This window comes from Penicillium angulare (assembly GCF_028827245.1).
Source record: "Penicillium angulare strain IBT 27051 chromosome Unknown utg000007l_segment0_segment0, whole genome shotgun sequence".
In the NCBI taxonomy this organism is placed as follows: domain Eukaryota; kingdom Fungi; phylum Ascomycota; class Eurotiomycetes; order Eurotiales; family Aspergillaceae; genus Penicillium; species Penicillium angulare.
In genome coordinates, this window is record NW_026623166.1 from 165,136 (window position 1) to 185,748 (window position 20,613).

Below are 20,613 nucleotides of genomic sequence, written 5' to 3' on the forward strand. Positions count from 1 at the left end.
TGACTTGGAAGAATTAGCTGACTTTGTCCACGGGTACAAAGGGCGTATTTATATATGCCAGACTGATGTTTGTGCAACATCCGAGTCGGCCTGAGGCCTGCCAGTGCCAGTGTATAGTAACCCAGAACCCGGGTCAAAAGACCTCCACTGAGCTGTCAGTGGGGGTCATATGACTGTAAATATAGGGGTAAATGGCTTGGCTGTATGTAAAGTATCTGCTTATTACATGAATACTATATGCTAGATGTAGTATCTAGGGGGGCTCTAAAAAATGCTAGGTGAGAGTATATAAGTGTAGCTAAAACCTACTAGTAGTTTAAGGGAATGAACTAGTTAAAAAATTTAATCGAGCTTGCCCATTCATTAAGCCAGGAATATCCATCTAGTCAAGACAATGGCGAGAATCTCAAAACAATCAAAGACGCCAGCGTGGAGAAGAAATTATTGCAACAGAAGAGAGGCCGGCGCAAGTTATGCCTATAGAAAAAGGCGTGGGAGTACAGCAAAATGTGCGGGGCGGATTTCTGCTTGTACATACGCATTCGACAGTCAGGGAAAGTTTTCATATATTCCGCAGGCGCCTCCGGGTTCTGGTCGTTCCTAAACTCTCAATTAGTAAGTTCAGGTGAGAGGGAGATCACAAGTTTTCTAACTCTTCAGGGCTCTTACTATCCAACGCCAGTTGAGAGGCATGAAAAGTGCCTCTAGACGCAACTCTTTGATGGACCATTTTGAGCGGTTTTGGTGGTCGGGCTAGCAGCGCATGTGGAGATCAGATCCCGAAGATCTAGCGAGGTCAGATCCCACGCCCTCGAGTATAAACAAGGGCATCAATCATAAGAAAATGATCAACTTTTCTTCTTCAAAAGAGCATAAGGCAGAGAAACTCAAATCGACCTAGAGACATTTATTTGTTTTAAATTCACTTTTTGCGTTTCTACTTTTGTCGCTGGATCTTTTGTCGCTGGATCACATTCGCTCCCATAGATAGGGCTTCTCCCACCCAGGGATCTAAGCTTCTTGAAAGGCGCTCGTCCTCTACTAGTACTATACGGATAAAGACAACTGTGACAAGCAAGGTATTGTTGACATTTTCCTTAAGGTATTTTCAGACTTCTAAATCTTCCGTTGCACCCCTTCTAATCCTCACTCATCACATACCCTATTACAGATCTCCTCTCCCTCTCGTCGCCAATCCTCCTCCCGAAATCCCTCCGTACCCCAATCATAGTCCTCGATCAGAATTCGCTTTATTTCAATTTGCTCCAGTGACCCCGGAAACTCAAGATAACCCATATCAGATCCACTGGGACGATAGATGGATTCTAAATTACGAATGCCATCGATAATGCCCTGGAGATAGGTAGGGGCATGGTAAGCTGTACTTTCTTCCCGGAAATTCTCCACAGATTCATCAATAATTTGAATAATATCTAATTAAAGTGGTCAGTTTAGTCCTGAAAACTTATATAGTAGGGGGTATCTATACTTGACTTAGTATTCAGAATAACCGAAATCCCATCATCCATATGCATCCAGCAAGTTAGTGCAACCTCCCACGGTTTTAAAAAGTCTATTCTTAACGCGTCGTCATCGCCCGTATCAGCATTTTCAGGATCACGGCCATCCTTAATCTCTTGGTCATAAAGGTATTCAAACGCGCGGGATTGCCACAGGAGCGGCTTATGATAGCCGTCAACAGGATAGGGAATCTTCTTCATAAGAGATACCACCTCCGGGGCGATGTGGAGCTCAGAGCATAACTCCTCATTAATAACATGGCCACCTGCAGGAGGGAATGCAATTTCGTTAAAAGGAAATATCTCGTCCCTAGGTCGGTTGAAGTAGCTTAGCTTGTGAAGTAGGCTATAAATTGTGGTGATTTCGGCGACTATTATTCCCTCATCGTAAGATGAAGACATAGTTTCGGTATTTTGATACCAAAGGTAGGCCAAACTGAGTAGCAGAGGAAAGATGATCAGATGTATCGTGGCATTGAAAACGCCCGGATAGAGATTCCAGGGTTCTTCTCCCTTGTTCTGAGGTGCCCGAGCGAAGGAGAAGCGGAAATGGATTTTGGCGACGCGAACGGGCCATCCATGGTCGGAAATTCTTTGTACCCCGAAATTTCCTGAATCGCCCCACCCAAACGTGGACCTAGCTACGAGACCTAGCAATGCCGCAGGGAGGGTGTACCGTACAAAACCAGGGGCCTCCAGGCGGTCCCAACTAGTAAAATACGGCCTCTCAGTTTTCTATGGGTAGGTAATGTTTAGAAACCGTTAGCTATTATTTTGTTATTTAGGGTCTAGGGCCGGTAGTTAACTAGAAATAGAAGACATCGACCTTTATTTAGCTGATAGATGTATGGAAATCTACATCCCCACACAATAATAATAATCTGGCCACAATCCACTACAGCTATCACCGACCGCCGCATTCCATTCATAGAGCTCATCCAGCGTGATGTCGAATAATTCGGCGATATCGTAACATCCATCACCACTAACTGCCTCATAGAACTTCGTACATCCGCTCACCATGCCTGTCTGGGTCGGAGTCGGCGTTGTGACAGACGTCGCAGATGTGGAGGTGGAAGTCGTACTTGCGATAGTCGTCGAGATTGCAGCCCTGGTGGATTGTGATGTGGATGAAATCGTTGCTGTGCTTTTCCCGGTGCTAGAAGGTTCCGAGATTCCAGAGACACAGTAAGTAAGTGTAGTTAACCCAAAGATTGTCACAGTTGCTATCAATATACGTATTCAATGCCCTAAAGACATCAAGAGTGATTCCGTACTCCGCTTCAATTATTTGGCAGGTATCGCCGGAGACAATGGTGTGCCATTTATAATACTTAGATGTTGTCCCTGTAACGGTGGTAGTGGGTGCACTGACAAAAGATATCGTAGTGTTGGAGTTGCTGGAGGTTACAGGGGCTGTGCCATTAACAGTAGCAATGCTGTTTTATTTTTGTCTTTTGTTAGCATATTATCAAGTTTTAGAATTCGTAAACAAAGATATACCAGTAATCCATACCGACGACTAGATTTCCGCAGGTTGTATTGACAGACGGGTTCATGGTAAGGAAACTAGCCAGTGTTAGACTATTACCTTCACAAATGATGCCGTATTGATCATTATCCTTGACAAGATAGTATACACTACAGTTGGTTGCGGTGCCTGATGGGGTTGGGGATACCGGGATACTAGAAATACCGGGTCAGCTAGGGTTGTATCAAAAAAAAAGATGCAGAAAGACTGTATGCTGTGGTCGTGTAGGTAGAGTTTGCCGAGGCCGTGGCGGAGGGCAGGCTATAGAGACCTCCTGGAGGGCCCACATATATAGCATCGCCGTCCGCGATTTGTCTTGAGCCAATATATATATTCTAGGTCATAAATTAGGTCAAAGTGAAATTGGCTTGATTATAGATATAATCACTAACGTTGATAAATGCCCCGTTAGTAGAGACGACAGTAATTGGGTAGGAAAGTGGTGTGTAGACATCTTGGTCATTCACCCAGTCGCAATACATATTATTATTTAGATTCCGGATTCCGGCAGTTGGAATGTTGTAAGCGATCGCAAGTTGCTAACAAGTTATTGTCGTGTTTTGCGATACTGTGATAGTCTAAGGACATATCGTAGTAATAGCATCAGGTGTGGAAATGGTGATGTTGATATTTTCATATACAGTATAGTTGTTCGCGGGAATAATTTCAATATCTATGTCGTAGTTCTTTTGTATATTTGTCCATATTTACTCGGAAATTCCACTGAATCATTATCGTTAGGCCTTATAGGCTTTGGACATAGGTCATTGTACATACTCCCAAATTTCACCCCATAGGCTCTCAAATCCCTATTTGAATTTTTGCAAAAAGCATGACGAACATTGAATTTCCAATGGATATTCATCCCACTCTAACGGCTCAGCCCATCCATAGTTGTTGTTGTTGATGGCTGCGGGTCGATCTAAGTAGTAATCCTACGCGGCCAGCTGGTTTAGACTATTTGAAACGGTTGTATCTTGGAAGTAATCGTCGAAGGGCTCTACACAGGTACCATTCTCAAATTGATACCAGCTCCAGTCATAATACTGAGAGACATCATAGTAAAATTTGTTGGTAAATGTTGGCCAAGTGGCTTCATCCAGAAGAATCATGTTCGTGATATTCCACGAGTCTTCAACATCCAGACAAAAATCATCTGTATCTTCATCAGCCAGGCAGATAAGCTCATACTTGTCCTGGAAAGAGTCCATATATTCAGTAAAAGTCATTGTGCGATTATCCACGTAGAATGGAGTATTGCCATATAGTCAGCCGTAAAGATTCTTCAAGTACATACAACCAAAGAGTGTGGAGAACAGGGCTCCCCGTCCGCTCAGCCGTACTTAAGCCACACACTGAGGCTGAAAGTTTCCCCTCAGGATGCCTTCGTGCAATGATGTAGAGGGGGCTTAGTATGTATTGAAACAAACTTTTTTCATTAGACAAAATCATGATCATGATCAATTGATGGTCACATGCCAGTGCATGCCTTCAAGCTCTTCGAATGTTTCAAATTTAGCCTTGAGTAGAATTTGAGATTCATTGTATCGCAGTCACGTCGTCCGCTGGGTTATTCAACGGCACGACAGTGGTATCCGAATGCTTGAATGTCCTTATTCCGGTACGTATAATCTTCAACTTTGAAGGGCAATGTGGATCAGGGCACGCGATCAGAGAATCAGTTGTCATCCCATGCGTTGTTTTGCCGCGAGCAGTGGTAGAACAGAAGCTAAAGATCAACGATTAACCCATCAGATTATTCTGGCAAAAACAAGCCTTTCAAGTTTTACACAACTTACAGAGACTGTAGATACTGATGCCTTGCCCAGCAGGCAGATACAGCATTTCGCCTTCCAGGGTAAACGAGTCACCTTGTTTGGCTCCACACATAATTTTCTGATCTGGTGGACAAACCACCTCGACTCGCAAGTTATATAGTCAGAACTCTTCCCCCATTTCAACAGGTCAGTGATAAAAGTTTGTTCTTTTGGTGCGAATTATGAGCTTAACCGGTATCTTTATGCCTCTGGGTAAAGGTCCAGAGCCAGCGGTTCAGTATCTCCGACCCCTATTTGACAACAGTCTCAGTTCGAAGATAAGCTATCTCGTGATTATGGGTATATGACTAGTTGGGGGTTTACTATTATGTCAAATACCAGAGAGACTCTACTGGGCGTTACCACGCCTTGAAATCCTGACACAATGCTTCCATCTCAGGAACCCGAGAAGGAAGCAGGTTCCAAGATGAATGATGTGGAGCTGGGTAGTGATACTCAACATGGCTCTCTGTTTTAATACTATGTGCTCACTTCACGCCGCTTTCCGTGAAGGCTTTACTCATTGATAATATCAACAAGGCCCCAAGTCTACTACATAGTAGTAGTATATTCAACTTGAAGTTATAGAGGTACTATATCGCGAATAAGTTCAACTTCAAAATCATACCATTTCAAGCACTGCAGATATGATATCTTCGAGACATAAAGACTAGTATTCTTTCTTTTAGAATGTACTTACTGGCATAGTCCAAAGTGTTGGTCAAAAATATTCCTTCCTTTGTCTTTTCAAGTTCATTTGTCTCCGGCGATCATCAATAATCTTGGGTGTAAAGTGATTCAACTAAAAATAATCAAGTTGATTCATTGAGTGTCGGTTAAGGGTTCAAAAGTATGCCTGATCTAGATTTCGACGTCATAAGCTAAGGAATCAAACGCTAATAATCACTAACAAAATACAAAATTCGTCATAATTACAAGATAAGAAATCGTTACAGACGAGCCATGCGATTGTGTTCACTGGTTGATGACTTTGTCATGACCTGAGCAAGGTTTCGACTCGCCCAGTCTGCAATAGCCATATTGGTAACCATTGGATTTACACCGCTAGCACTGGGGAATACAGAAGCATCGACAACATACAGACCCTCAGTGCCCCAAACCTGGCAGTCAGGATCAACAACACTGGACTTGGGTGACTTGCCCATTCTGCATGTACCCATTTGATGGGCACTAGCGAAAAGCGTACGTTCAGGATTCAACGGTGACTTGCGACGAAGCTCTGTAATCCAATTCTGCAGCGCAGCATCATTCGTCCCCTCCGGGGCATCTGGGTCAGATGAATCAGGTCGAATAAATGGATCGATTTCGCGAGAAGTTGTGATGACCTCTTTAGCGCCGGAGATGTATGCGATTTTGGCCGCAGCGACTACGCCCTCCACAATGTGACGTCTGTCAAAAGGGGAGACTGTGTAGTCAACACGTACACGTCCATCAGTAGGGTCAGGGAAGACCCGACCACCATCTCGGTCTTTGACCAAAGTGATGAAACTTGTGCTCCGGCGCATCTTTGCTGCGGCGATCTTGTACTCTAATCCGTTTTTCCAAGGGAAGATAGGGATAAAGATCGAAGGGATCATGGCTGCGGATTCAATCTTGACTCCGTGACCATGGCCGTCAAGGTCTTCAAATTCATTAACTACTGTAGTCAATGCTGAGCCCTCCCATGGGCGAGTGTCCTCGTCGAAGAGAGCCGCTACACCCATCACTGGATGCAAATGGAGATTGCGACCGATTTGCGAGTTTTTAAGACCACTTCGAAGGAGCAGGAGAGGACTTTGTAGTGTACCAGATGAGACAACTACCTTCTTCGCCTTGATGATCACCTTTCGTGTAGTAGCTCCACTGCCACTAAACCCAAGATATTGATCTCGTGAAGTCCACGTTCCTTTCACGCCAGTCGCTGCCTTCTTACCACTTCTATTGGTTTCAAATAGCACCTTATCGGCTTTGAATCCTTCAATGAAAGTGGCGCCAGCTCTCGCGGCATCCGCGAGGAAACTCTCGGTCGGACCCTTTTTACCAGTAGACGCACAGCCCATTGTACAGTGTCCACAATAATGCTCTTCATTGCCTGTATTTTGCGGGACTGTCTTGGCTGAATAGCCCAGCTTCCGCGCGCCCTCCAAAATCACGTTATTCTGACGATTATGCTTCACATGCTCGGTATTGACACCCATTCGGTCGCAAACACGATCAAGACTTCTCTGGTAATCCCAAGATGTGAAGAGAGGAAGACCTTCATCGGACCATTCCTGGCGCACGTATGCCTGGGTTTGCAAAGCTGCGGACCAATTGATAGTACCACCACCACCCCATGTTGAACCGGCGAGGATAGCCATCGAGCCATCATCACTCATAACAGCACCCGAGCCTTCGAACATACTATTATAAGCCTCATTCCCCGACATGGGGAACGACTTAGGTGAGTATGAATAAGACTTCTCAACAACGAGGACTCGGAGGCCCGCTTCCGCGAGGTTCTTCGCAGTGACGGCTCCACCGCAACCGCTGCCTACAATCACGACATCGGCCTCAATAGTCTCGGGCCCATCACCTGGAGGAATTTGGACAAATTCATATGGGAAACCATCGGCGGGCTTCCCATATGCTGGAACACGAGGAAAGCCTAAAATTTGGTTCACATTAGGACTAGCCAGGACCCAAGACTTCTTGACAATAGCAGTCAAGGCACGGTGAATAGCACGTAAAGGCGGAAGTCTGGAAGTATCCCATCCTACAATCACTTTCTCACGGAAAGAAACGGGTTGCTGATCAATTGGAGTGGTCGACCCTGTCAGGATCAATGAACCAGCTCGGGTACTAGTAATTGTGAGTGATCTGAGTTATTATTGTAATATGGCAACCACTCAACATACCTCAGAGCGTTTAAAATCATGCCCAACCCATTTCTACCGTCTTCGGGCACGGCACTTCCAAGGGTACGTTCCACAATAGCGCGGAACACGGGGTTGGTCGATACACTCTCTTCCAAGAGCTTTACAGCGAGCGTTTTAGAATCCGGGCCAGGGATAATTGACGAGATCTTGTTGAGAACTGCATCGTATTCCGCAGCCGAGATAACTTTGTCTGTCGTCGACTGAGGGGCAGTCCGAATAGATGGCACAACCGCATCTGCAATGGCAAACAGTATGCTCCATTGGGACTCGGTATAAAACGACGCGTCAGGAGCAGGCGGAAGAGGTACTTCCTCTGGAATGTAAGTTGAGAATGTTTGGTCGGCCATGATTAAAACAAGATGCGAGAGACGAAAAGCGCTAGACACCACAGGTCACCAGGACAGATATATCAAGTCAAAAGCCCGACGTGGGACATTGAACGGGGCGAAAAGGTGACTTGGAATTAAATGATGGCCGGATTCATAAATTGCCAGAGAAGCGGGGATATACACTCCAGCTCTGGCTGGGCAAGGAGTAGCTTAGGCAACTTTCCCCACCAGGCTATCGATGTAGTGTCACCGTAGATAGTAGCGATCAGAGCAAACCAGTGTTAGTTCAGTTATATCGAAGGTGCATGGTGGAAAGTAGCCTCGGTTGCGGAGCATGGTTTGATCCATATTTCGTCCGCCCAGTGGGGTCTTGGAGACCTGAGCCACTCATGGTCGGATCTTGGGGGGGGGAGATCGTTCGGTGATGTGGATGGTGTGGAGAGGAGAAAGCGTAATAGCCGAGATTCGACCCCATGTGACCGCCATTCAGGGTTCCTGCAGTTCTAAAAGGGGTAAGAAGTGTCCGGATACATAAAAAATATCAAAAAATATTATTAAAGTGTTCGATCGAAGATTGTTGGGGAGGAGAATTGTGGAGATGGTGGAACAACATATGATGAACGTGAAAGAGTCTTGGTGGTGTCAGATTGATGTCAGGTTGGTGCCAGGCCATAGGGACAACTTCCGAGGTGATTACATATGGAGAATGAAGTATGTATAGAGTAAATGCACACAAATTGCTGTAATGTTTAATGCTAGAACGAAGTCTAGGTGTGAAATGAGATTAACCTAGGCATTCGAACATTGTTACTGTCAATATCCTAATTAATGTAGTCAATGTACCCAATTGACATGCAGGCTTATACTAGTATCATAGAGTATCCCGTATAGCATCTTCCACATTGCAGTCTTAGGTTACAGTGTGGCTTTATAAATCAATTTATATACTTCTTTACAGCAGTGGAATTTCAAGCCGATGCCATATGCACTAGTCTCCAAGCTTAGGACATGCTAGGCCAAGTCGAAGTATACAGCACAGTAGCAATAGAGCTACTATGTATACAGATAACCTTGGAAGTACTATTTTTGATCAATACACTTAAGTATAGTGATAGAGACGGACCAGTTGAGTATAAACATTCACTACTAGTAATTCTGAATGTTCTTGTCTACCAAGGTTTGTAAGCTGTTCAAGTTGAGAACATCACAGGATAGGCATTGGACACATATAATAATATGGACACGACTATTCAGAGTCAAGTGCTTTCTCAACAGTAATTGTGATTATCACATCCTCAAAATGCTGTCAACCCCAGATCATGTCATACATCACATTTCAAAATAAATTAAACTAAGATCTACGCAGCTCATCCCTGACGTGACGTGGGTAAAGCCAGCCATTTAGCCGTATCACGTATCAGATTTGCTGATTTTCCCCGATCGGCAGAGCTTCCCAAGCTTGCACCTCTCAACCATGGCGGACGCGTCCGACTCCACGCGCCAACAGGCCTGCACCTTGCCGCGAGAGAAGGTCTTCTCAATCCAGATTGGTTCAGAGCTATTTCGTCTCTCCGGCGCATCAATTGCCTCGGATGGTGAGTGCCGCCTGCCCCAGAACAGACGATAAGACGTGGTCGCAAAGCTGATCTGATTCAATTCAATTCAACAGCACCATCATACTTCTCTCGATTCTTCGAGGAGCAAATGCGGACCTCCGATTCCTCAAACATTCGAACTCTCTATATCGATCGTGATCCCGAGACATTCAAGGAGATCGCGAGACATCTACAAGGTGACACCGAGACCTAATGCCCATCCCGCTGATTGAGAATCAAGACTAATGCGAACTTCGCAGGCTATCATGTCCGACCACGAGATGGCACACAGTTCGTTAAGCTATTTGCCGATTCACAATTCTACACTTGTAGGATTCCATTTCTCTCCTCTACACCCAGAATAAAGAAACCATCACTGACGAAGCCAGTACCCCGATTAATGTCCCAACTATTCGAATCCGAGATCTTCATTCAAATCGGCGACCGACATTTTCAAATCCCCCGCGATATATTCTCAGGTCCCGGTGACTCTCCGAACTTCTTCACCCTCGGATTCGGAGCCTTCTTCGCTTCCCCAGCAGAAGTATTCCCCGGCCTTGAACGCGTAGGACTCCTCCGACCCCCCGCAATCGTACCCCCAAGCGTCCCCAATCGATCCGCCGAAGTCTTCGCCGAACTCCTACATCTCCTTCGCGGCTACCCATTAAAGATTCGAAATGAAGATCACCGCGCCGAGCTCCTACGAGACTGTCGCTATTTCCACCTCCGAGGCCTAGAGCAACGACTGATACCACATAATATAAGCGTCAACCCATTCAACCAGCGATCGGAAATCACCCTACAATTGGAAGACGTTCGCCCGTCAGGCGTGCAGGTAGCCCAAAACTCCGTACACCCAATGATGACGAGTGGCCTGGTGATGTATACACGCCCCTTTGCGGACGATACCGCCTGCGACTTGATCCTGGAAATCGTTGGCGAATCTACGATAATCAGTCGCGCAGGACAGCGGGCCGACTTTCTGGGAAAAACAAAGTCTCGCATGGCAAGTTTGGTACAGGTCATTGGAAAGAAGCTCAATCTACCCGAGGGCCAGCTTTCTGGTCTTCCGCTCAAAGTACGTTGGGGTCGCGAGACAGACATCGTCATTGACGGTGAGCGGGACTCTCAGCGTATCGCAAGTCTGTTCGTTGCCGGTGAATCAGAGAGCGATGGACCTCCTGCCAAACGACAACGTCCAGATGGAACAGAAGAGGGGCCTTGGATTGTCCGTTCAGGGCAATGGCGACTATTGGTGCAGCAAGTAGATCCCAATGGTCCGTGTGAAGTTATAATGGGTGCTGTGAAATTGGATATGTGCAGTCATCCACGTGCACGAAACCAATCCAGGGACTTCCTCTGAATTATCAATGCAGTTTTACGAAGGCGGAGTTATGATACCACATGAATCTAGTGCAATTATTGGAGTTCTGGAGCTCTGAAGCTCTCCTATGATACATGTGATTAGTATTCTATTTAATCGGAAAAGCCACCCCATTCATCATCATCGCTGTCATCATCATCATCATCTTCTTCTTCTTCTTCTTCTTCTTCTTCTTCTTTGTTGTTTTTGACACCTTCCGCATCATCAACATGAGGAGGACTCTGAGCTAGAGCCTCACTAGATGCAAGTTGGGGATCACGAATAAATCCAGCGACGAAGAATCCGCCAAGTCCCTCTGCGTCTCCAGACCAACAACGCAAGCAAGCATCCAGGTCCTCGTCTGAAAGGTCCACTGAAAGGGAGTCAGACCCGACCTCCTCTTTTGTCTCAGGATCTCTATCACGCCGGACTCCACGATGTTGCCACTTGCGCAGTCCATCCGGTTGCTCATTGCGTCGCAGTAAGCGCCATCCGCCCTCTTTGGCGACCTTAGATGCCAATATACGTTCCACAACAGACTCATTCTCTATCAGATGGATAGAACAAGTACTATAAGTGACGTGTGTTGCATTGGGAAAAGTCAAAGCATGTTCCACGATTCGCGCTTGGAGATTCGAGAGCTTCACTAGTCGCTCCTGATCAACAGTACCACTGGGAATATCATTTTCGTCCTCCGGGTCCGGTGCGACATTTGAAGCAATTGGTGCAGCCTTCTTTTGCTGATCTTTCGACTGATCATCATCTGCGGGGCGTTTTCGTTTCTTCCCCTGTGTATTGGGAGCTTGGGAAGGCGCAGCCTGGGGCAGTGTGAATTCAGGAACATCGTCGCGGCCGATAATTCCACTTCCAGAACAACTTGGGTCCAATAAAAGACCCGTGACCTCCTCAAAGCGAGAATCCATCGGATCAAGAGCTAGGAAATCCTGACCTTGAAGCACTGTGACCATGTTGTCCGCCCCGGCTTGGGCCACCATTTTCTTCAACGTTTTGGATCGCATTCTCGATGCGTCCATGGATATAATTTGCTTCGATTGTGTCTTTTGCTTTTCTTGCTTTGCAAGAAGGGATGCCATATGCGTTGTTTTATTTCCAGGCGCAGCACAGCCATCAACCAAGTGACCCTGCCACGCATCCTTCATTCCACGATCACCCAACAGAAGATAAGCAGGGAAACAAGATGCCTTATCTTGCAGAATGATCTCTCCATTCTTATAAGCCGCGGAGGAAGTGAAATCAGCCCCATAAGGTACAGCCACGAGCTCAGGAATATGAGGATCCATGTAAATCAACTGTCGCGCACTCCGATCGTCCTCCACCTGCGCCAATTCCGCCAAACTATCAACACGACGATAAGCCGAGAATGTCGTACTCAATTGTACTTCCAGCGAAGACCGAATATTGTTCACGCGCACCCAGCGCGGATAGACAAAATCATCCGTCCCATTTAATTCCCTCTTCTCCCTTAGAACCGCAGCCTTCAGCTGTTCAACAGTCGCACAGCCCCTGCGCACGCGCGCTTTCGTAAACTCTGCCTTTAATCGGACCTTGTGCCTCTCAACATTTTGCCGGATAGTATGGGCAGTGGGGGCAGAGATACCCTTTTTCGCGATCAAGAGATCATGGACGAGGAGGAGTGCAAGCAGGGGTGTTAACTAGATAAAACAATATTAATCACGGCTGTTCAATCTTCAACCATCAGGCATCATGTAATGACATGCCCACGGTTTGGTTTCCTTACCTTTCGTTCTACCTTTAGTAGCTCAGAACGATCAATCACCTCAGCTAACAGCCGGTCCCATTTTGATGCTTCAATGATCAAAGCATAGATCTGCGCGGGTTGAGCACGTAGGTCTCGAGCACTGTATATACGGGACTTGAAGGAGCCACCGGATGCTGGCTCGGTCAGAATGTTGACCGCATCAAAGTAGAGGGACATTGGAGATGTGCAACTGTTGTTAATCTTTAATTTCTTGAAGCGACAAATTTCGCCGATAAGATGGTGTTTGCTCTGTTTGCATTGGCCACCGATCGGTTTACATAGTGGAAATCTGTTGTGGTGACTAAAAGTCATAAAAGTGTGATTTTTGAGAGAAAAATGTGATATATAAATACAATTAGACTGGAATATAACACGATATGTCTTTGAATCAAATGCAAGGTACTATTCACTGCTGATGAAGAACTGTGATCTCCTTCTACAAGTCAGGTCGGATCCCGCCGCTGTCATAGCATCTACCAACACTCGATCCACCTTCTTCCCCAATCCAAACCCTCACCGTCTTCCTAAAGGAACCCCAATCCCCTTCTTCTCCCCCTACTCCATTCGTTAACCAATACCTTCAAATCATAATTGGGACTGCAATTCAGTCATAGTCCTATTTACACAATGGCAGACAACACACCATGGACAACGGAGATACAACCACCACCAGGCAGGAAAACAAAACTATCTCTCCCAAACCAAACAACAGCCAACCCACCAGTATTCAACGATGCCATGATCGTACGCACTCGCGTATTCATCGACGAACAAAACTGCTCTCCAGAAGGAGAAATCGATTCCGACGACGCAAGAAGCTGGCAATGGGTCCTATATGCCTCCGAGTCTGAGTCCGAGTCCGAGACAACAAACCCAATTGCAGTGATTCGACTCGTGCCTCCTCCACACCCACCTCATGATTTACTCACATGCCCTGATACCGCATCTGCATCTACGGGAAATTTACCGAAGTATGACTGGGTCCATGAGCCATGCATCAAATTAACGCGCGTGGCGGTCATGCCTGGGTATCGTGGGAAGGGCCTTGGACGACGTCTAGTTGAGATAGCACTAGCTTGGGCGAGCAGCCATGCGAGGGAGATTGACGACGCCGCTGCTAAGCTCGCAGCTGAATCTAATGAAAGTGCATCTTTGAAGAAGTGGCAAGGGTTAGTCCTTGTTCATGCCCAGGTGGACGTGGAGAAGATGTACGGCGGGTTAGGATTTCAGACAGATAAGGAACTTGGAAAATGGGATGAAGAGGGGATTGATCATGTAGGGATGTTTAAACGGATAGATATATCCCATTAAATTCAATAGTACAGTATACTTTTCTCAATTCCAGTTCCCAGGAAGTTGGAGCCTTTACGCATAGACCATGTTTAAGTCTGGGTTGGGAAATTATTGACGCATGCAATCTGGAACCACCAATCACTTTATTCTGCTCCTTTCTCCCAGAAACTTAAATGAATTACTGGATAGACTTGACATATCCCACGCGACAAGACAAAAGCTGGATCTTCTGGTGATTGGACCTAAAAGAAAACTGTGTGGGGTAAACTCGCTCTCTCCCCGCGTCAGTGGCGGTCGAGGATATCGCCTCCCCACATCTCTTCACTTCGCTTGAACTCTCCTCTGTATACGAGCCTCCCCAATCCCATGGAACTGAAAGCTCAAGTTTATTTGAGGCTTGGATTCTCCCTAGAACTCCCGTTACCCCACATTATTTATTCACTACCGAAATATAAATGGAGCTATCCAGCCAAGAACAAAAAGCTAATGCGCCTCAAGAACGAAGATCTCTTACAAACACCATTTACCTAATTCCTAACGCGTCTCCCGCGCAGCATCATGATACCGGTCACTGAACAGGGCCCCGACTCGTCATTTATGAATGGCGTGGGTAACAATTCAGAGGCTCTAGGGATCAGCGCAGTTATTTTCATGTCCATCGCACTATACAATGCTCTCGAATTAATGATCCTCATCCCACTGAACTTCAAACGATACCGCAGTCTATACTTCTGGGCACTCATCACCTCTACCGTTCTCGGAGTAATCCCCGACTGCCTCGGTTCAGCCTTTCAATTCTTCAACCTAACACCACTATGGCTCAGTATCCTTTTATCCAATATCGGATTCGTCTTCATGGTCCCAAACCAATCAGTCGTGCTATACTCGCGGCTCCACCTAGTCTCCCAGAATACATCGCGGCTAGTCATAGTACGCTGGCTAATCATAATCAGCACACCACTGATCGTCAGTCCAACCATCATCACGAACTGCGGTGCAAGCTTACTACCACAAAATAAATCGTGGTCCCATGGATTCGATGTCATCGAGAAACTACAGATAACTTGGTTCACGTTTCAAGAAATGTTTATATCCTCGGTTTATATCTGGGATACCGTTCGGATTATTCGTCTAGGTTTTGATGGTGATAATAGTAAGCGACGGCATAAGATTCTATACGAATTACTTGCTGTGAATGTTGTGGCAATTATTATGGATATCGCATTGCTGGTACTAGAATATTTGGGATACTATTTTGCTCAAGTCTTATTCAAGGCTTCAGTCTATAGTATCAAGTTGAAGCTGGAGTTTGCGGTATTGGGAATGTTGGTTTCCCTCGTTCATACACGAGCTGGCTCGACAGCGACGTGGCAAGCGGATTTGACTTCATCGACTGGATTTTCCTAGGTAGAAGAATATGAAATGTGTAAATAAGTACTGGGCTGCTACCAATAGACCTTCAAAAGACAATTTTGATGCATAATAATCTAATGAATCTTCCCATGTAGACGGTTTAGTAGAACGCAGAGAGATAGGAACAGCGCCGTCCTCAACAGTCGCATTCCATAACAAGGAATAGTAAACGTCATCGCCTTGAGAGACCTCGCGAACATAAAAGTTAGAAGAAATGTCCCCATTATCCGACTTCATCATAAGCCACTGTCCATAGAGAAAGAAATGCATCGGTCTTCTCGTCATACATTTCCTCAGAGCTAAAGTCCATTTGATGATCGGAAACTGTTAGGATTTTCTCTCTGCCATACTACAACTCAAGCGAGCCAGTTACATTAGGAGAGAATTCTCGGAGCCTGTTCCGGTGGAAGATGAATGGCACTTCGATGCAGGCTTACTGGAACAATTCAACTCTACTTCAAATTTGGAATAATGATACGTCTTTTACCAAAGAGAGCGGAGTAATTGAATTACCCCCGAGCAAATGAATGGTCCTATGTCGTTACTGAAACATTTCATTCTGTCCCGCACTCAATTCATCTGCACGAACATGACTTCTTAATTTTGGCTCAAGGTACTAGGACTTATAGTTCCTCAGATATAAAGACATTGACTAATATTCCTCGTCGCGATATGGCTATGCTTCCTGGATCGGGGTGTTGGGTTGTTGGGTTCAAAACTGATAACCCGGGTGCATGGCTTATGCATTGTCATATTGGTTGGCATACTGATGAAGTTTTTGCGATTCACTTTCTGGAGCCCTATGGGGAGGCTCGAGGGCTGGTTGACTATAACTCCTTACATTCTACTTGTAAAGCATGGATTGAGTATGTAAATAAGAGTGGCGTCGAGGAATAGGATGATGGCATTTGATTTTCAAGTTTTTATGTACTCATCTAGACATAGATCAAACCTACAGATACCAAAATACCTAAGAAGGGGGAAAGAGTGTGCTCGCAGCCGAGCAAAGTTGAAACAGGATATATGATAATATACGACATGGGGAGCCCTGGAGTTCGAAATGAATAAAAAGGGAACACATCAAATATCTACCAATTGTCATTCATGCAGTGTGTATCTCATGCTAATTCAAGGGTATAAACAGAAAAAGAAAAATCATAGGCTTTCCAATAGAAAGGCCGCAAATGCCATAAGCAAAACACAGTCGTAATTCATCATCAACTGATCGATCGCTCTTCAACCCAAACCTGCGATATAATTAGTATCTTTGGCTCGTTGGTGGATAAGGAAAGGTAAAATAAACCAAATAAAGTAACTTACCTCCATCTTGCCCATTTCACTTCCTTCTCGTCGAGCAACTTCTTTGGCGGTACTGAGTAGCAGATCCAGGTCTTCCTGGTCCACCATAGTAATCATGTCGCCATCATCTTGCACCTTGATCTTCAGTGGGTTTTGAAACCCAAATTTCTCTCGAATTCGAGTTTCAAATTCAGTAAATTCGATAGTTGGTCCAATAATAATATACCGGATATCATCTGGGGCGTGGACCTTTGTTCGGAATTTTCGCACTTCTGGTCGTCTCGAGTTTGCACGTCGCGAGAAGCGCGCTGGGGAGCGAGTTCGGCGTTGTCGACTGGGAGAGTCACCGCCATTCGGATCATTGTCTATGATGTCAAATCCACCTTCTCCAGCGTTCTCTGCATCACAGGTGTCACTGCCATATTCTTCTTCTTCGTTGATGAGCTGCGGGGGTTGGTATCGACTTGAGCGACCATAGCCTGAGTTGTGAAGGGGTCGGGAGTTTGAGTATGCTTCGCGGGGATCGGGGTGACCATAATCGTTATTAGGCGAAAAGTCGGATTCACTTTGATTCCGGCGGTGCGCCTCTGATTGTTGGGACCAAGCACGGCTTGGCTCCGGTGCAACTCCACGCATGTTCTGTTGCCGCGATGGCGGGCCACGAGGCTCTGATGCTGTCCGTATGGTCCCAAGCCGAGGCTTTTCGGTAGCCCCTGGTATCAGTGGGGCTGGTACAAGTGGCTGTGATGAGGCAATATCTGGAGCACTAGGTCGACGATCTAAACTAGCACCCGTTCGCTCCAAGTCCAATCGTGGAGGTCGAGCACTGCGAAGCGAAGCAGTTCGTTGGTGTCCCTGGTTACCTGATGTGGATCCATTGGCGTTGGACCAGTCATCGGCAGGAGGCGTTGGGGGAAATACGTCGCGATTCAATGGTGGTTCTGATTGCTGACGAGTGCGACTGCTCAGATTCTTGTGGACCAAGTTCGTGGCAGCGTAGGACATTCCTTCTCGGTCTTCAAATACAGTCTTATCAATGACGACTGGCCTCCACTGATGCTCTGACCCTTGGTTTCGGTCTGATTGAGCCACAAGACGGGATTTGCCCAGATAATCCTTCGCTTTGAGGTTCTTTACTTTGGCTGCATTGGGGCGATATAGTGTCCCCACGGGAATCGAGAATACTGTATACCCCTGTTCAACAATTAGCAAAATGTTAAGAAATATTCGAACTGGCAATACATACATCTGCGTTCTCCCGTATAGCATCATCGATAACCTCATGATCTTCGGTAACCTTCTCTTTGGCTGCGAAATGCAAGTCTTTCATGCCCGGTTCGAATTGTTGCAGATAGACATAGCATAAACCTCTGTTGAACAGCACCTCGCATGAGAATAATCGGAACTTAAGGCCGAGTTGTTCGTAATCAATAGAAGTATTACCCCGAAGGTACAACAATGTGTCGTTAAAATTTGCCAGTGCCTCCTCGAAGTCGCCTAATAAAAAGTTGGAAACTCCTTGTTGAAAGTAAGCGATGGCGAGATACCGATCCAGACCAACTGCCCGTTGATAAGAATCAACCTATGGAGTAGAAGGTTAACAACTGGTGCAAATTCGGATCGAATATTGCTTCAATCAACATACTGCCTTATCGTGCTCGCCTAGAGTCGCATATATCACTCCACAGTTAAATAGAATCTTAGAAGTGTCGGGAATTTCTTCAAAGAGCCGTAATGCTTCTTCAAACTCATGGTTATCATAGGCATCGAGGGCAGCAACCCAACTTTCGATTTCCTGCATATTATTAGCGCCAGCCGCAATAAGAAGTTATATTCCTGCAGTCCCTTACTTGTTTCATTGACATTTTGCCAAAATAGTCCAGGTAATCTGCTGGAAAATGGCAACTCCCTGTTTGGGTGAATCGTGGGGTTAGGCGTAACTAAATGTCGTTTCCCACCCAACCTGTTCAGATGGCACACAAAAGGTTATATTCTAGTGTGTACACCGCTGATCGGCTGCGGGGCGGGAAAAATCACACTTTGGCGGGGTCTTCAGCAAAGTCCACCGTTGACATCTGAGGTGAGCTCTGAACTACTATTATAATCCGTCAAGCCAATTGGCACAAAATCCCGATATGACAGTATTAAGCGTCCAAGCTTTCAGAAATGATGCCAAGACTAGTCACACAGGATTCTTCGAAGGGACAAGCTGCAGGACGGCTTGATAGCGGGTCAGGGGTCTAATTGTGAACCCTCGATGGGATGCGATAGGATACGATAGGTCGCGGTAATTTGCGATAGGTCTCGTATACGGATAATCAATGAGGTTGGAATCCAAATCATACGCTATTGTAAGCCCGTGTGGCCTGGCCCACGAGGGGGAACCAAGGAAATGGATAGTCGAAAATGTATTTATAGAATCACGCGATCCAACGATACTTTCTCAGAAGGTCCGGTGGCTTACCAAAGTAAGTACCAAGATCGCCGACGTGTGGTTGAGGATGGATGGAGGTGGTGTGGTCTTTCACCTCCGATCGCGGTGGATGGAGCACCCAGGTTGCGAACGCCGCGAAGTGGGTATCCCAACAACCTGGAAGCGCCCCATGAGGCGTATGGGGCAGAACGTGGGACAGGGGCAAGTGAGAACCGGCGAAAAGGGGGGGGAAGAGCAAAAGGGAGGAAGAGTTTCCAGACACCGAGACAAAGAAGCGAGCGAAAAAGAAAAAATAGAAAAATAGAAAACTCAGAATCCCACGATAATGCCGGAAGCTGCAGAGGGGCTGCACCGAGGGGCAGGGATACCTAACGCAAAGCTACTAGAACGGCTAACTAGCCCGAGGGGGGAAGCGCCGAAGAGTGATGGACCAAAAATAACTTGCGTTGCACCTGCAGGAAATTTATGCACGTTCGGATCAATCAGATTTGAGAGTCGCCAATTTCCTGGTCGATGTCTGTGAGTGGGTAATTATATGATCTTTTTCATCGGCTGCCGTGCATTGATTGTCGAAGAGAGAGAGTTGTCTCCACAAGGCATATCTGTGTATGACACTATACAAGACTGAGGTATTAAAGTTGAAGCAGGATAAATAAACATCCCTGTCTAGTCCCCTGAACGATCTCCACTCAACAGTTTTCCAGTACCACGGGTGAGAAATCAGGGTCCCTGTTACACAATTGAGCTTCCATGTTGATGGAGTTGGTAGAGTTGGCAGAGAAGGAGAATGGCACTTTGCCCTTTTTCTTCCTATGATTGGTGCTGCGTCTCAAATCTTCATTTCCACCATGAAGAGGGGGTCGGGGATAAACTGTGGGACCGGGACCCATCACAAGGGAACGACGTTTAGGACGACAGGGTTGGTGGTTGGATCGAGCGAACGGGCCGCGAGGATCCATGCCCTCCCCGAATTTCCGTGCGGGGACCGGAAGAATGTGCGTCCAGATCGACCATTTGTGCTTCTGCAGCGTCAAGCCTTCTCATTGGTTTAAGGCCCACTTGGTGCAGTCGCCACGGCGCTTCGAGTGCTTTATTTAGTGACCAGCATTCATGATCTTGTGGGGAATTTGATTCCCTCTCGCTCCTGAGATACTCTTTCGGGGAAAGGCAAAAGCCACTAATGGAGCGATAACGACTTTGGAAGAACGGTACCGGTCGGTGAGACTCCGTGAATGGAGAAATTTGAATGTGGCGGAAGTTAATCTCGAATTTGGGCGTGATTCTCATGTAGGAGAGGTAAGGTTGAAGCTGTCGAGAAGCT

The 20,613-nt window shown here is 46.3% G+C and overlaps 8 protein-coding genes across 8 annotated transcripts; 3 read left to right on the forward strand and 5 right to left on the reverse strand.

Moving 5' to 3' along the window:
* Positions 1–1,146: 1,146 nt before the first annotated feature.
* Positions 1,147–3,079, reverse strand: N7478_009325 (LysM peptidoglycan-binding domain-containing protein; the record flags this gene model as incomplete). Its single annotated transcript, XM_056925539.1, has 5 exons — positions 1,147–1,433; positions 1,490–2,229; positions 2,531–2,662; positions 2,759–2,959; positions 3,024–3,079. The coding sequence occupies 5 exons, from the start codon at positions 3,077–3,079 to the stop codon at positions 1,147–1,149; spliced, it is 1,416 nt and encodes a 471-aa protein (XP_056774909.1).
* A 907-nt stretch (positions 3,080–3,986) lies between these two features.
* N7478_009326 (uncharacterized protein) lies at positions 3,987–4,280 on the reverse strand (the record flags this gene model as incomplete). The annotated part of the gene is made up of 1 exon (XM_056925540.1): positions 3,987–4,280. One exon carries the CDS (start codon positions 4,278–4,280, stop codon positions 3,987–3,989), a length of 294 nt encoding a protein of 97 aa, XP_056774910.1.
* Positions 4,281–5,818: 1,538 nt separating this feature from the next.
* Positions 5,819–8,133, reverse strand: N7478_009327 (GMC family oxidoreductase; the record flags this gene model as incomplete). Its single annotated transcript, XM_056925541.1, has 2 exons — positions 5,819–7,709; positions 7,766–8,133. 2 exons carry the CDS (start codon positions 8,131–8,133, stop codon positions 5,819–5,821), a joined length of 2,259 nt encoding a protein of 752 aa, XP_056774911.1.
* A 1,456-nt stretch (positions 8,134–9,589) lies between these two features.
* On the forward strand, positions 9,590–11,073 carry N7478_009328 (uncharacterized protein; the record flags this gene model as incomplete). Its single annotated transcript, XM_056925542.1, has 4 exons — positions 9,590–9,710; positions 9,785–9,907; positions 9,971–10,039; positions 10,100–11,073. 4 exons carry the CDS (start codon positions 9,590–9,592, stop codon positions 11,071–11,073), a joined length of 1,287 nt encoding a protein of 428 aa, XP_056774912.1.
* A 113-nt stretch (positions 11,074–11,186) lies between these two features.
* Positions 11,187–13,030, reverse strand: N7478_009329 (rRNA (cytosine-C5-)-methyltransferase RCM1; the record flags this gene model as incomplete). The annotated part of the gene is made up of 2 exons (XM_056925543.1): positions 11,187–12,746; positions 12,833–13,030. The coding sequence occupies 2 exons, from the start codon at positions 13,028–13,030 to the stop codon at positions 11,187–11,189; spliced, it is 1,758 nt and encodes a 585-aa protein (XP_056774913.1).
* A 450-nt stretch (positions 13,031–13,480) lies between these two features.
* On the forward strand, positions 13,481–14,164 carry N7478_009330 (GNAT family N-acetyltransferase; the record flags this gene model as incomplete). The annotated part of the gene is made up of 1 exon (XM_056925544.1): positions 13,481–14,164. The coding sequence occupies one exon, from the start codon at positions 13,481–13,483 to the stop codon at positions 14,162–14,164; it is 684 nt and encodes a 227-aa protein (XP_056774914.1).
* A 540-nt stretch (positions 14,165–14,704) lies between these two features.
* On the forward strand, positions 14,705–15,553 carry N7478_009331 (uncharacterized protein; the record flags this gene model as incomplete). The annotated part of the gene is made up of 1 exon (XM_056925545.1): positions 14,705–15,553. The coding sequence occupies one exon, from the start codon at positions 14,705–14,707 to the stop codon at positions 15,551–15,553; it is 849 nt and encodes a 282-aa protein (XP_056774915.1).
* Positions 15,554–16,776: 1,223 nt separating this feature from the next.
* N7478_009332 (putative PB1 domain protein) lies at positions 16,777–18,723 on the reverse strand (the record flags this gene model as incomplete). The annotated part of the gene is made up of 5 exons (XM_056925546.1): positions 16,777–16,806; positions 16,880–18,052; positions 18,105–18,440; positions 18,504–18,653; positions 18,709–18,723. 5 exons carry the CDS (start codon positions 18,721–18,723, stop codon positions 16,777–16,779), a joined length of 1,704 nt encoding a protein of 567 aa, XP_056774916.1.
* Positions 18,724–20,613: the final 1,890 nt, after the last annotated feature.